Here is a 13,725-nt window from a genome sequence, read left to right on the forward strand (position 1 = left end):
ATTTTTTGTCATAGGCCAGTCTGGTAAAAAAAACAAAACCAAAACATCCTCTAATGCAAGTTGGTAATTGGGGCCTCTGAACGGGCCCATCCATGGGTGCGTCAGCACGCGCAGTTCCACACAAGCTGCATTTTTGAAGACAGATCCATGTTTCTTCCTTTCAAGAGGTGAAGATGAGTGTCATCTTCAATTTCATTTGCCAATCTCTGAAAAGCAGAGAGGCTGGAAGAGAGGAAGGAGAGAAAGAGGACAGGCTGGGTCCCCGTCTAGCAATGTTAAAGGAGCGAGCCGACATTTTGGAAGGGCTTTTGGGTTCAGATGACTCATAATACCATGTTTACACCAAAGTTAAATGCAGCGTGCATATTAATGAGTTTTCATTGGTTTTGCCAGCTTTGGTTCACTTTATTTGTACTGTTACCTGCTGTGGTCATGAGATTGCTTGCTAATTTTTTTTTTTTTTTATTCTATCAAATAGATATTATCTTGCCCTGAAAGTTCCTGGATTTAAAGAAATGCCTTCCGTTGAAATGCCGGCACTCAGCAGTGACTGTCCACATTTGGAGTCAGTGGGTGAAATAACAAAAGAAAATTTGATACAGAAATCTCTCGTAAGCTATGTTTTTGATGACTTCAATATTTGCCTAAAATCATTTTGCTTTAAGGTTTGTGGTTAATGACCAAGTGTGTAGATGCAACTTGACCATGTACATGGTAATTGAATTATTTTTTCATTGATAGTCTTCCAAGAGAGAGCCATATGTATATGAATCTGTAATCAAATGAGTCTTGGAAGTGACTATTAAGAAAAGTTTCAAGAAAAGCCAAGCCTCAAAATCCTGCTTGGGAAAAACCCTGCTTTTAGCAGGATGGGAATAAAGTAAGGTGATTTTTGCCATTTTCCTTCAGTGTGGGGATCTGTGCTTTTGCTTTGTCCTAACTCTGTGGTTTAAACCGTGTCTGATGCTTGTGTGGTACGATGGTGGGGGGCTGGTCCAGAGCGAATGATGTTGCCTGGGGATCGGCCTGTCTCGGAAAGAGAATTCGCTTCAATTATAGAATTATAATTGATAAATAAAATAGAAATAGATCTTGTGTACACTGGTGTGTGCATGTGTGTGTGGAAACCAGCCTGATTCACTAACATTGTTATAAAGGCTGGGGGGAGGGGGGCAGAAGCCCATGTATGTGCAGGTCCCTGGCCCTCATGGGAACCAGGAAATGAAGTGTGAGGGGGATTGCTCACAGGAGCCTGCCTTTGTGAGCGAGCTTCCTTAGAAGGAGATTTGACCCACACAAAAGGCTGCCCCGTGGGGACCCAGACCTCAGGGTGGGGGTGGGGGGCTGTGGTGAGGCAGATGGTCATTCTGTCCTTCCAAAGGGTCACAATAGGGGCCAAGAGGAAGATGGGGCGGGGGAACAGAGAAGGACAGTTTCAATGTTTTTGGAGTGTACCCCACACACACAAAGAGGCTCTGGGGGCACCTTTGAGGAGCTTTGGGGTGCTCTTAGAGCATGGGGGCCCATGAGTCTAGTGAGAAAGGGGGATTGGTAGGATGGGTTCAGGAACCAGCAGGCCTCAGGGCCTCTCTACTTGTGGTTCCCAGACCCAGGGACCTCTCAGGCCTTGCTCTGATGCCCAGACCCTCCAAACCACTTCTCAGTGACAGGTCCTCATGTGTTAAATGGGAGCTGAGTCCAGGGAGTATTGGAAGGAAAGCCTGGCGGGACATCATAGGCGTAGAAAGGCCATGGTTTTTTCTGCTGCACACTGGGGATCTTCATAGCTTTTTCCCTCCCAGCATGATTGTGGGATGGAATGAGAGAGTTATAAAGAGCTTAGCAGTATCTGGCACCCAGTAGGTGCTTAATGAGTGCAGGCAATTATTGTTGCTATCGTAACATGATGCTGCTGTCTTTTCCATTGCAGAGTCCCAGAAAAGGTAGGTTAAAGAAAGTGGATTATGAGCATGGGGTGCTGGTCACTCCAGCCGGTGCTAAAAATGGGAAGAGAGCCTGAGGAAGGGCCCTGATTTTCCCTGTGGCTACACTTGGAGAATTTGCTCTGGAAAGGGTCTTAGAGAAGAGTCAGAGTCACGTGGCTGTGGTCACATCGTGGGATTAGAGGGCCCCCTTTCTACAGCATCAGATTTGCCACAGAGTGTATCGTTGTGTCACGGGAGAATCAGGGTGGGGCTCCTCAGCCACAAGAAAGGTGAAAATCGCCAAATACCCCCATTTTAAGCCAAAACCTGGCTTCAGGGATGTGACCAAGCATTGTAAAGTGTTAGGTCTGAAAGGCTTTCAGAAATTATGTAATCACGAGAGCACACATTTGTAGCAGGGGTCATTTAGTCGAGCCCCCTCCCCACCATTGAAAGATAAAAAAGGGCAGAATTTTCACTCACGTCCTCTGATGCCGAATGTATCACCTTTGCTCCTCTTAAGGCTTAATCGGTGCTTTATTTTGTGAATAAGAGAACTGGGGCCTGTCAACTGGACCAAATAGGCCTCTACCCCGTGGCTGGCTGGAGCCAAAAGGAGCAGGCTAGAGAGCGTAGAGTCAGGAATCAATCAGAAGTTGGGATTTAAAGTGAGGGAAAGGGCTTGCAAGAAGAAGGTAGAATAGACATGTGTGCCGGGCCTAAGGCAGTGGGGGGGAGGGGTCTCAGTCCTTAGGCCACCAGCCCTGACACTGAGGGGTAACAGCAGCAAGGATACAGGTTTGATTTGTGGCAGAACTTCATGACCAGAACGTGGATACAGCAGGAGCCCAGACACCACCTGGGCAGAGCAAAGTAAGATTGCAAAGGGTGAGATCATCCATAAGGTGAGGGTCAAAAATTATCACGCCAGGCCTGCTGGGCTTTAGCTCTGGAAAACAGGTGTCTCCCCCCTTTTGGCCAAAGGGAGGGTCTGAAAGAATCCCTCACCTTCTGGCTGATGTGGGGGAGCCAGGTATGAGCCAGGTTGCCCTAAGGGGCCAGTTGGGGTTCCTTAAGGGAAGTGTCAGGAAAGTAGGTCCCAGTTGTCATTGCCATTGCAAGCAGAAAGAGAGCAAGGGGCGAAAACATGGAGGGAGAAAATGCCAACTCATTTGAATCAGGTCCCAGGTGGTTGGGCACATGACAGGAAAGAGCAGGAAAAAAACTAGGACGGTATGCTTGGCCCTAGGCCAGAACCTTGGTTAGCCGTCTCATCTGGCCCCCCAAGTTCTGCGGGGGCCTTCTTCCCATGATTCAGGAGTCTGTGCCTGCAAGTTTGGCAGCGGTGGGAGCTGTCCCTAGCAGGGGCCCTCAGACATCACGGTGGTCAGTCCTCACGGGGCCAGAGTTCAGATGAGCAAACCCCTGGCATAACCCTTGGCGCTCTGACACAGATAGTTTTTCACAAGGCGCTCAGTTGTAGTGAGCACAGAGGCACATGGTTTTAAAAAGGGCAGGGGAAGGGAGATGGCTCGTCCAACTTCAGAGACCCATTGGGCTGTCAAAGTAATACAGTAATTATAGGATTCTGCCAGAGGATGGGATCATCCAAAGGGGGAGCACAAAGGATTGTTGTTGAGCCAAGCCCAGGGCTCAGTGCTCTTGCTCAGTGTGAGCTCTGGCAAAGGGGGTACCTCCTAATATCCCAGCAGGCCCAAGGAAGGCTCAGACCCAGCTGGAGCTCCCATTTCGCCTCCTCTTCCTGCTTCATTTGGGCTTAACTGGCTCTGTTCTTTTGTGGTGAATTCTTTTTGGAAGGTACGTGGCTGTGAGATGTTTGCTAAAACGGCTGTCTCTGTTCACAGGGCACTTGTCAGGACTGTAAAGTCCGAGGACCAAATCTCTGGGCCTGCCTAGAGGTATGTGGGGCCCACGGTCCAAGCGTCTCCCTGAGTAGATTAACCAAGTGGTTCAAGTGTTTATATGCTGGTCGAAAATGTTGTGGATGGGTTTATTTTATAAAAATGATTATAGTTCCCCAAATGTGTTTGTGAAGGCAGATGCATTTAAAAGATCAGGGTAAAGTGCAGTCATTTAAACATATATATATGTAGTCCCGTATAGAAGGAGTTTTGAATGACTGTAGCTGAATGTTGGGTTTTGTGCGTTTGTCCTGATAGCAGATCCCTTGCCTACGTGCTCTCCTGGCTTCTATCTACGCCTCTGGCATTGTTTTCCTAAATCGAGGAGCACATTTCAGGGAAGGAAGACCTGTGGGGGCCCGGCCGGGGGGGGGGGGGGGGGGGAGCTGTAAAACGGCTTGTTCGCTTTCTGTTTCTCCACAGAACCGATGTACGTATGTTGGCTGTGGCGAGTCCTACGTAGACCACAGTACTATTCACTCTCAGGTATGTGCACTCTGCTCCTTCACCGAGGAATCATCCTTGGCCCAGTGCGACTCGCTGCTTCTCCCCTGAGTGAAGGACGGTGGCTGGCTTTTAGTCCCATTAACTTTGGAAACAGCTGGATTGGGAGGGAGGGAGCAAAGTGAAATTCGGAGGGGAAAGATTGCTTGGGGTGCACACCCAGAGTCCCAAGGCTCCTTCATGGGATGGGCTCTGTTTGGCTTGGGAGAGCCTTTCTTTATACTGGAATGGGCCCCTCATCTGGGGCCCCACAGAACAGAACTGGGCTGGGGTCTCTGGCCTTGGAGGCCAGTGCTGAGTCAGACAGTCACTGAGTATTGGGGGTGTGGGCTGGACCCCTGGCCCCGTCCTCCTTGTCCTGCTTGGGTGGGCTCCTTCAATGTCTGTCTTCATACTGGGCACTGAGAGGTGACCACATTTCTATTCTGATGCCTTCTTTGGGGGCAGATACCAGTCATTGACCTCAGACACTCTGCACCTCCTTCTTGGGGTGACTCTTCTCTGAGAGCTTTCATTTGGGGCAGGTTCTGTGCCCGGTGCCTCCGATCTACCTTCAGGCTTGTGGCCAGCAGTGCCAGAACTGATTGCTGGCTGCTTTTTCAGGGATCAGGCCCAGGACATTTCAGAAGACCTTCAAGAAATACTTTCTCACCCCCAAAGAGCTTAAGTGATCGGGCACTTCCCATGAGGCCCCAGAGAAGGGTTTTGTTGGGGGGGCCGGTGGGAGCCAGAGAGCTCCCGGATTTGGATTTCCCATTGGGGTGTTTGGGCTCCAAGTTTGCAGCAGAAGCTGTTGACGGCAAGGAGGTTTTCCTAAATCTCCCATAAGGAGCTCTGGTTTCCTGCAGACTTTGGTTAATCTGCATCACGGTCCATGTTTGGGGCCCTTTTTATTGTTTGTTTTAAGGGAAGTTTGAATGATTTAACTGGAAGCTCCTAGTGTGAGACCTAAGGGCACAACCAGGACAGGCCTCAAAGTAGCCCTGGCCCCCCCAGTCTTGGGCAATAGGGAAGGGATAGAACCCAGCAAGTCCCAGTCCCTCCCTCTCCCCCCCTCCATCCCCCCCAGACCACCTGGTTCCTGCCCCTTTGCCTTCATTCCCAGGACATCTGGGGATGATGGGTTGGGGTTAAGTCCCCACTTCCTCCCTCCTCCTTCCCCCAGCACGGATTGGCCCAGGAGGTTTAGCCTGCTCTTTGCAGCCCGGGCCCCGCTTGGGCTACCCTGTGGTGCTGGGGCTCCCCGCCTCGCACTGAGCTCAGTGCAAGACAGGAGGGTCCGAGTCCACAGCCAGGAGGCCCTGGCTCTGGGGCGCCAGCACGGGCTTTATGCAGGAGGCGCCCTGGAGCAGCATATGGAGGCTGGGAGAGGGCGGGGTGAGTTTGTGTGGGTGTGTGGGTGTGTGCATGTGCACATGAGTGGGTGTGTATGTTCACACTGGTATGTATGTGCTTGCTGGTGGGTGTGTGCACACTGGTGGGTGTGTGCATGTGTACGTGGGTGTGTGCACACTGGTGAATTGTATGCTTGTGTGCACTATGTGTGTGCTTGCACATGGGTGTGTGTACATGCATGGGTATGAATTTAGGGGCAGGCTGTGCCAAGATAGCCATGAGGAACGGGAGATGGGTTGCGTGTGTGTGCCCGTGTGGGGAGGGCCAGGCTGAGAAGAGTTCTCGGCACCCACAGAGAGATTCCTGTCTGATTCTGGCGGCACAGCCCCCTCAGCGTGGTGCCACAAAAGACCCGGGTTCCACAGGGCATGCTGGGATGCTTGCTCAAGTTCCTCCATAAAGCGGGCATGAGGATCCTGCATCTCTTCTCAGTGTGGGAAGCGCTGCCCTCTATATACCCACTCTTGCTTAGGATAATCGGAGAGGCATTTGGGAGGCTCTGGGGGGCGGGAGCTTACGGGGGTGGTGTGTTCTGGGGAAGGGGCGCAAAGGCCCAGTCATATGGTACCTACCTGCTCTGTGCTAGGCACAGAGCAACATCTCTTTTGATGCTCGTTACAGGCTATTTTTTACAGTTGGGGAAGCTGAGGCAGGCAGTGGGGCGGTTACTCAGCTAATCAGAGTCTGAGGTTAGCTTTGAACTCAGACCTCCCCAACTCCAGACCCGGTACTCTATCCACTGAGCCGGCTGGCTGTGTTGCCTGTTGGGTGTAGAAGGGCCATTGTCCACGTCCTCCTTGTCCCTGACTGGAGCTCTCTGCCTCCGGACTCTCTCCAGCTGGGAGTGCCCCCCAGGAGGCCTCCCCAGAGGTTCCCTGAGTGGCTGTTGGGTCCCGTGGCTCCTAAGGCCCACTTTTGTGCTCCCGGTATGTAACGAGCATCCCTTTTTGGCATGTTTCTGACCCCAAATTGTGCAGGAGACAAAGCACTATCTCACCGTGAACCTCACCACTCTCCGGGTCTGGTGTTATGCCTGCACCAAAGAAGTCTTCCTGGAGAGGAAGTTCGGGGCACCCGCTTCCCTGCCGCAGACCACGAGACCGCTGTCCGCAGCCCCGGAAAGCGTCCAGGTGGGCCTTGAGCAGCGGCCGCTTTCAGCTTCTCCTGTGCCCCTGTTGGGTGCCCGCCCTCAGAAAGTCAGGAGATGGTTTTCTGGGCATTTGAGGGAGACTCGGTCCTACTCATAGCTGGTACCAGGGGCCACACATAGTAAGAGCTGTCCAAATGACACGGGCTCTTCTAGTCTTTTGGTTGATGAGCTCGGTCTTTCTGCTCCCTTATGGAAAATGGCAAAGGGGGCTAGTCTCAGAGCTTTGGGGCTTCTGGTCAGATGTGGCGCCTCGGCCACGGGCTCCTGTCTGAAGTGTCTCTGTCTCCCCGGGTTGCTGATGGCCCCTGGCCTCAGGAGGAGTCCGCGCTGGGCTGAACGAGCCTTTGGCTTTCCTCACCGAGGCAGTCCTGTTGAGAATACCTCCATTTTCCTCTTGAGGAAACGGGCCCAGAGCAGCCCAGTGACCAGCACCTGCCCAAAGTGTCGGCTGCTTTTTGTGCCCCCTCCTGGAGGGCGCTGTGCCTGGTGTATGGGCAGTGTTTCTGTTCATTGACCGGAGGGCCCCGCCACCCACTTCTTAGACACTTTATTTTAGGAGGCATTTCGTCTTTTCTTAGCAAGGTTGGCCCCCTACCAAGGCCCGGCCACCTCGGCAGAGGCTCTGTCAGTTGGGGTCCCTCCGAGGTATCCTGGAGCCCCTGCTGCCTGTTCTGAACAGCTTTTTGGGACTCTCTCCCTTATTCTTTGCAGGACTAAGGTTTTTGTCTCAGTCTCTTTCCTGCTGCAATCTCATTTGTGCCTCGGGGCTGAGTATTTCTTGGTGTGATGCCTCTGTCCCCTGGTGCTCCTGGCTGGAGCCGAGCCTGGCAGCCCCTTTGGAACCTTGGTCCGGGCTCACACAGCTGCTCCATCCCCTCTGGTCCCATCCCCATCAGGATGAGGCCGGGGGGCTCCCCGGGCCGGGGTGGCATTTGAGGCGCCTTGGGCAGGCCGAGGCTGCTGAGCTCGGGTAAAATCTAACCAGCGTCTTTTCTTGGAGCAAGGACTTCAAGGTGCCGCATCCAACCCTCAAGACTCCTCTGGCTGCAGTCTTCGATGATCTGGACAGAGATGTGGATGAAGAGGACGAGCTAAAGGCAAGAGGTAATTCAGAGGGCTCTGTCACCATCTCTCTCTGGTCTCTTAGGGAGTGTCCTGTGGTCGTGGTCGTGTCATGGCTGGGGAAAAGGGGGGCAGACATGGAACCTGATGGAAATGAGTTAACAGAATAAATAAAAATATACTGGTGCCTGGGCGGTGTCAGCATGGGGTTTTCTAGGGCCTTGTTTCTTAGGTCTTGGAGCCCTTGCATTGGCACGCTGCAGGACAGCTTTGCCCCTCTAAGCTGAGCCCTGGGGTGGGGAGTGGGGAAGCATCAGGGACCTGCGGGGCCTAGAAGATCTCCCATCCTGCCCCATCAGGCTTTGGGCACCCAACCCTGTCTGCAGACTTTGGGGAGAGCTGATCCTCTACCTCCATGGGAGTCGGGGAGACAGAGCCCCATTTGGGACCAAAGAAGATGCCCAGTGGACTCTCTTGACCAAGAGTGACATTTTCACTCTTGAAAGGCTCAATTGACTCCATAACATTTGCCAATAGAAATGGAGAGGAAACGATGGGTTTTCCACAAAGAGTCCATGAATCCCTAGAGGAATGAAACGGGATTAAAAAGTGAAATAAAAACTCTTGAGAAAAGGACTGGGAGAGAAAGACAAACCTTTCCCAAAGAAGAACCTTCAGAACTAATGCTAGACTGCACCCCATAGAAATCACCCCACGAGACAGCAAGAAGTGCTAAGAACCAAACCAAAAGATGGCCAAAAAAGAGGAAAATGTAAGCTGATTTTAAAACGCCCTCACACAACTGACAGCGGTCCAAAAGGGAGATAATCTGAGAATGGTCAGAGTCCCTGAAATCCATGTGAGGTAAAAAACCTGAGCGTGACCTTTCTCAAAATAAGTGAACTCTTCAGAGCATTTAGGAGCAGAGGGTTTTCCCTCTTTTGTAAAAATCAAGGGAACTCACTGATCATCTGAGAGGAGCCCCAAAATGGAAGTTCTGGGAACTAGGAAAGAAAGTGTCCAGAAAGCAGCTGGAGCACCGGGTCGCTGCGGTCAGGATCACGCCAGACTCGGCAGCTTCGGCGATTTGGGAGAGGAGACCTCGGAATGGTCTCCAAAGCAGTGGGCGCAGACGTCGGTGCCAGCGGGGTCTGTGTGGATGGGATGGGAGACTGCTGTGCCCCAGAAATAATGGAGGGGGGGGCAAGAGGCTGCACCCCAGAAATAACAGAGAGGGGGGCAGAAGCTGGGATGTTTCAGGGGCTGCCTTGGGTTACTTTGTGTCTGTTCCTGTGTCTCCATGTGACTGAGGAGTCTCCTCTGCAACAATGTAGCCAGGATAGCAACTGTCACTGAGAAGTGGCGACAATGTAGCCCCAGTGTGGCCCCGGGCTTGGGAGGCCGTCAGCCCGAGGAAGGAGACAGACACAGCCGGCGCCATGGCCGCCCAGGAGCTCCCTGCAGGCGTGTTGGGCATTCTCTGGCCTCTGTGCCCGGACAGTGTGGCCGGACTTGGAACAGCTGGCCACCGGGGGCTTGAGCCTGATGCGGTCTCGCTGGAAGGAGCCATTTGTGGAGAAGTGGGGCTGCAGGGCGCTGGGTTGGCCCGTTTGGGAGCCGCTCAGTTCTGGTCGCTTGTTCTCTTGCCTGCCTGGCTGCGTGTTCATTGGCTTCCTTGTGCTGAACGCCCCGAGTTCAGCCGGAGCTCTGGGCCACGGCCTCGAGGGCACAGAGGGCACAGAGCGCGCACCTGCTCAGCTGTCTGCGTCTGGAGCGTGCTGTGTGTCTGCTTGAGCGGCTTCATCTAAGGAGTTTTGGGGAGAGAGCGCTTGTCTTTGGCTGTAAGGACTCTTGCTCCTGCCGAGTAGCAGCCGCTGACTGCGCCCTTCCTTTCCTGCTGTTCCCTGCGACTCCTGGGTGCCCGGAGAGAGTGCATCAGACCAATGAGTCTGAGGGACCCTTACTAGCTACGTTTCCCCATCTGTATGCAAAAGGTAGAGCTTCGGGTTTTTTCATTTGTAGTCTTTCTTTTCCAGGAGTCCAAGGGTCATTTTCCATAGCGGGGAAGTGAAGCTCAGTGGACACAGAGCTGCTGCTCTTTCCCTGCCCGCTCTATGCCCCAGCCTGCCCTCAGCAGCCCAGCCCCCAGCAGGCATGTACCCTGAGGCTGCTCCTCTGGCGTGTAGTGCCAGCATGCTGCCCTCTGGTCTGGCTCTGGCCTCTGTAGGCCTTGGGGGACCTCCTGGCCGACGTCCCCCCAGAGCCCGGGCCTATAGGGGTGTTCTTTCTGCGTCTTCCCCGTGAGTTCTCTCTCCAGTGGCTGCAGAATTTCTGGGGTAGCTTTCTGTCTATCTGAGCCTGGAGGCCCTGGGGCCCTCATGGCCTCACCGGCCCAGCTCCCTCTCAGACATGGTGTCAGGGAGGTGGCCCCTCTCTGTTCCCAGAAGGTGCCTTCCCAGTGCAGACCCCAGTGAGCGTGGCGTCCCGCGTCCTTCCTCAGCTGGTTCTGTTCTTCACCTCCGGCCGCCCCAGGGGCTCATCTCCCCCTGCCGCCTTCTCAAGACCGGCTTGGGTGCGGCTCCTCATTGTGTCCCTTCAGCCTGTTATGCCAGAGGGTGGTTCGGGGCGCCGCCTCGGCTTCCCTGGCTAGTGGAGGAGAGGGAAAGGCCTTTGTGGCTCTCTTCGCCAGCCGCTTTCTCCCATTCCTCGTCTCCTTGGACGGAAGCCAGGCTGGGGGAAAGTGGGTGTGGGGGAGTACGCCAAGTCCCAGGGAGGAAGGCGGCTTTGAGAAAGTTCTGGAGACTCTGAGTCGGACCCAGGGCTGGAGATGGAGCTAGGCGCCTCTCAGCTGGACGCCCAGTGTCAGCTCCGCGCTGTATTCTTAGTCGTTTTGTTCCGTGTTTGCCAATTTTGGCCTAATCTGGTTTGGGCTGGACCTCGAACAGCTTATGGCTGGGAACAGGGATCGGGAGGCCGAGGTGGGGGGGCCCCAGAGCAGAGCCCTGAAGCATCCTCAGGTTCTGAGGGGAAGAAGAAGGCGACTGGAGGAGGAGGGGGAGTATGGTTGTGGTGTGTGGCTTCCCAAGTATCGTCTCAAAGGGCTTGGGGTGATGCTCTTCCCATCTCATAGGGCAGGAGACTGAGGCAGCAGAGATTGAGAAGATTGTGTGTCTCAGGCTTAAGGAGGGGTGTCCATCCAGCTTGGGAGAAGGCAAAGGGCATGAGACAGAAGGCTGCTGGCTTTGGTGACTTGGGGAGAGAGAGTAGAGACAGATGGCACAGACAGCGAGGGGAGGAGGAGAGCATAGAAAACTTGAGGGAAGACGGGAGATGGATTGGGGTGGCAGAAACAGGAGGCTCCGAGGGGCCGCTTCTTCCTGCTTGGACACCCGGGGCTGATGTGACTCATGGGCCGTCCACGTCCAGGCCGGTCCTGCAGGACGTCCTCATCTCATTTTGGGGATCTGGGATGCTTCCTTTTTCTCAACAGGTCTCACGGGTTTGAAAAACATCGGCAACACTTGTTACATGAATGCGGCTCTGCAGGCTCTTTCTAATTGGTGAGTGGCTCCATGGCCCAAGCATGGGGCTATCCCTCACTCCCTTCCTGCACCCCAGAAGGAAAGGAGCCCCTGTGGCTCAAGGAATCGGGTCTGGGGCCTGAGACAAGTGGCCCCTGAGAGAGGAAGAGGCCCCCAGGTCAGGATGAGGGCGCTGTCTTAGAACTCAGGGTGGGTCTTAGAGATGGCGAACAAGGCCAGGGCCACGAGGGGTCCGGTAGAGGCCCAGGCTCGGGCTGCTCGGCGGTTGGGAGCAGCAGCCCCTCGCGGCATCTGCTGGGAGGGCGTCTCCCTTGCACCCGGGCTGCCTTCCACCCAGTGGGGTGCCAGGCCACTCTGCTTGGATCGGCAACGGGGGTAAGGGGCATAACCCAGCCCTGTAGAGACTCTGTGGCCCGCTCCCCCGCCACGAGAGCCCAGCACTACCTTCCTTGTCCGGCCCCCATCGGCCAGTTACGGGCAGGACAGGGGTCAGACCCCCTTCCCCGATCCCCATTCACTCCAGCATGTCTCCCACCATCGTCCCCCTGCGGCTGCTCTAGGGCAACTGTGATCCTTGGATCCTCCAGCAGCAGCGGTGGCCCAGGCAAATAGCACCCTTCCCCCACCCACACATACTCACCCTGCCTGTGACAGGCGGGAGTCCTCCCCCCAGCCCCCTTTTTCTTCTCTAGCTGGAGTCTGTTGTATGGCATGAGGATGAATAAGGCAGCCTTGGGGGTCTCTTCTCCCCCAGACCCACCTCTTCCTGTTGCCATCCATATAGCACACAGTTGTTGCCCCCCCATCCCCTCTGACCCTTTGCTTCCACGGCCCCAGGTGCAGAGCCGTGAGCAGGTCGCCTACGGTGTCACGGGGGCCACGATTTGAAAAGCCTGCCTTTGGCGCCATGGCTTTATTCTCACAGGTCCCTGGCGGGTCCCTCTGACTTGTATTGTGGCGGGGCCGTTCTGCCCGCTGAGGTCCAGCATTGTGCCAAGTGCTGGAAACCCAGATAGAGGCGGAGGGCGGCGGCGCGCCGAGCGGTGGTGGGGCCACCTGCTTGGCCAGGGGCGGCGGGCAGTGTCCAAGAGGCCAGGGTCTCATTGCTCTTCGGTACCCTCCCCTTTGTTTTCCTTTAAATCAGTCCGCCTTTGACCCAGTTCTTCCTTGATTGTGGAGGACTGGCCCGCACGGATAAGAAACCGGCCATCTGCAAGAGCTATCTCAAGCTGATGACAGAGCTCTGGCATAAGAGCAGGTACGTCCCAGGCAGCTGGGGCCGGGGGGGGGGGGGGGGGGGGGTGGGGGGGGGGGGGGGGGGGGGGGGGGGGGGGGGGGGGGGGGGGGAGGCTTCTCAGGCTGGGTCTCTAACCCTGGGAGGTTACGTGGACAGTGGCCCATAGTCAGGTAGCTCACTGGTCAGTGTGACTCCCTGGTGGTCAGTGTGACCTTGGCTCTGAGGAAAAAGAAGCTTAGGGAGTGAGACCCTGGCCCTCCTTGCCCTGGGCCACAGGACTCAGAAAGCCTCAGGTGAACGTTCTCTGTGTCGTGTCGGGTTTTGTTAGCCAGGGCTGCAGGAAACAGTGGGTCCTAGGGGACCCCAGCGTTGAACAGCATTGGTGGCTGTCTAGATATGGCTCTGTGTTTGTGTCTGGAGTCGGGCCTGGCCTGAAGGCCTTTTTCAGGAGAGAGAAGGTTGTCACTCCCCCCGCGACCTCTAATACTGACCTCCACTTTGAAGGCGGAAATTTCCCTCGCATTCTTTGTCCTAGAGAGAACCAGGGAGAACTCGGGCCGTGGTCTCGTGTTCCATGTAGACTGCAGGCGGGAGGTGGTGCCTCCCTGGAGGATGTGGAAGGCGCAGATCGCTTTCCTCACCTGGCGGTTTTGTGTTGCCGAGATGGGGCCCGCACAGGCCCTCCCTCCCCCAGGACCCATGTCATGTTTTTTTCCTATTCCTTCCCAGGCCTGGATCTGTTGTCCCGACCAATTTATTTCAAGGAATTAAAACTGTGAACCCAACATTTCGAGGTTATTCCCAGCAGGTAAGTGGGTTGCCCTGATGGCATCTGGGGGTGAGATTCGTGGGCTGGCCCAGAGACTCCTCTGAGAACGTTTTTGTTGGCGGTTTTCCTGGGAAGGCGTCCCAGCGGTTGGTCTCTGCGTTCAGCCTTTGCTTTTCAAGGCCACTGAGACTTTTGGTTCAGTTTACTGAGGTTTGGTCC

The 13,725-nt window shown here is 54.9% G+C and overlaps 1 protein-coding gene across 3 annotated transcripts in view; it reads left to right on the plus strand.

Moving 5' to 3' along the window:
• USP33 (ubiquitin specific peptidase 33) overlaps window positions 1-13,725 on the plus strand; it is a 41,092-nt gene that overhangs the window by 12,916 nt on the left and 14,451 nt on the right. For 2 of the 3 annotated variants that reach the window (XM_031968850.1, XM_031968851.1), the window contains exons 2-9: window positions 479-611; window positions 3,791-3,844; window positions 4,271-4,333; window positions 6,724-6,876; window positions 7,901-8,000; window positions 11,449-11,518; window positions 12,645-12,758; window positions 13,467-13,545. In XM_031968850.1, the coding sequence (XP_031824710.1) occupies window positions 516-611; window positions 3,791-3,844; window positions 4,271-4,333; window positions 6,724-6,876; window positions 7,901-8,000; window positions 11,449-11,518; window positions 12,645-12,758; window positions 13,467-13,545 (729 nt within the window). In that variant the 5' untranslated portion in view covers window positions 479-515. Of the gene's footprint in view, window positions 1-478; window positions 612-3,790; window positions 3,845-4,270; window positions 4,334-6,723; window positions 6,877-7,900; window positions 8,001-8,387; window positions 9,953-11,448; window positions 11,519-12,644; window positions 12,759-13,466; window positions 13,546-13,725 lie in introns of those variants that run through there. The other variant, XM_031968852.1, reaches the window with a different exon arrangement.

This window comes from Sarcophilus harrisii, chromosome 4 (assembly GCF_902635505.1).
Source record: "Sarcophilus harrisii chromosome 4, mSarHar1.11, whole genome shotgun sequence".
Taxonomy (NCBI): domain Eukaryota; kingdom Metazoa; phylum Chordata; class Mammalia; order Dasyuromorphia; family Dasyuridae; genus Sarcophilus; species Sarcophilus harrisii.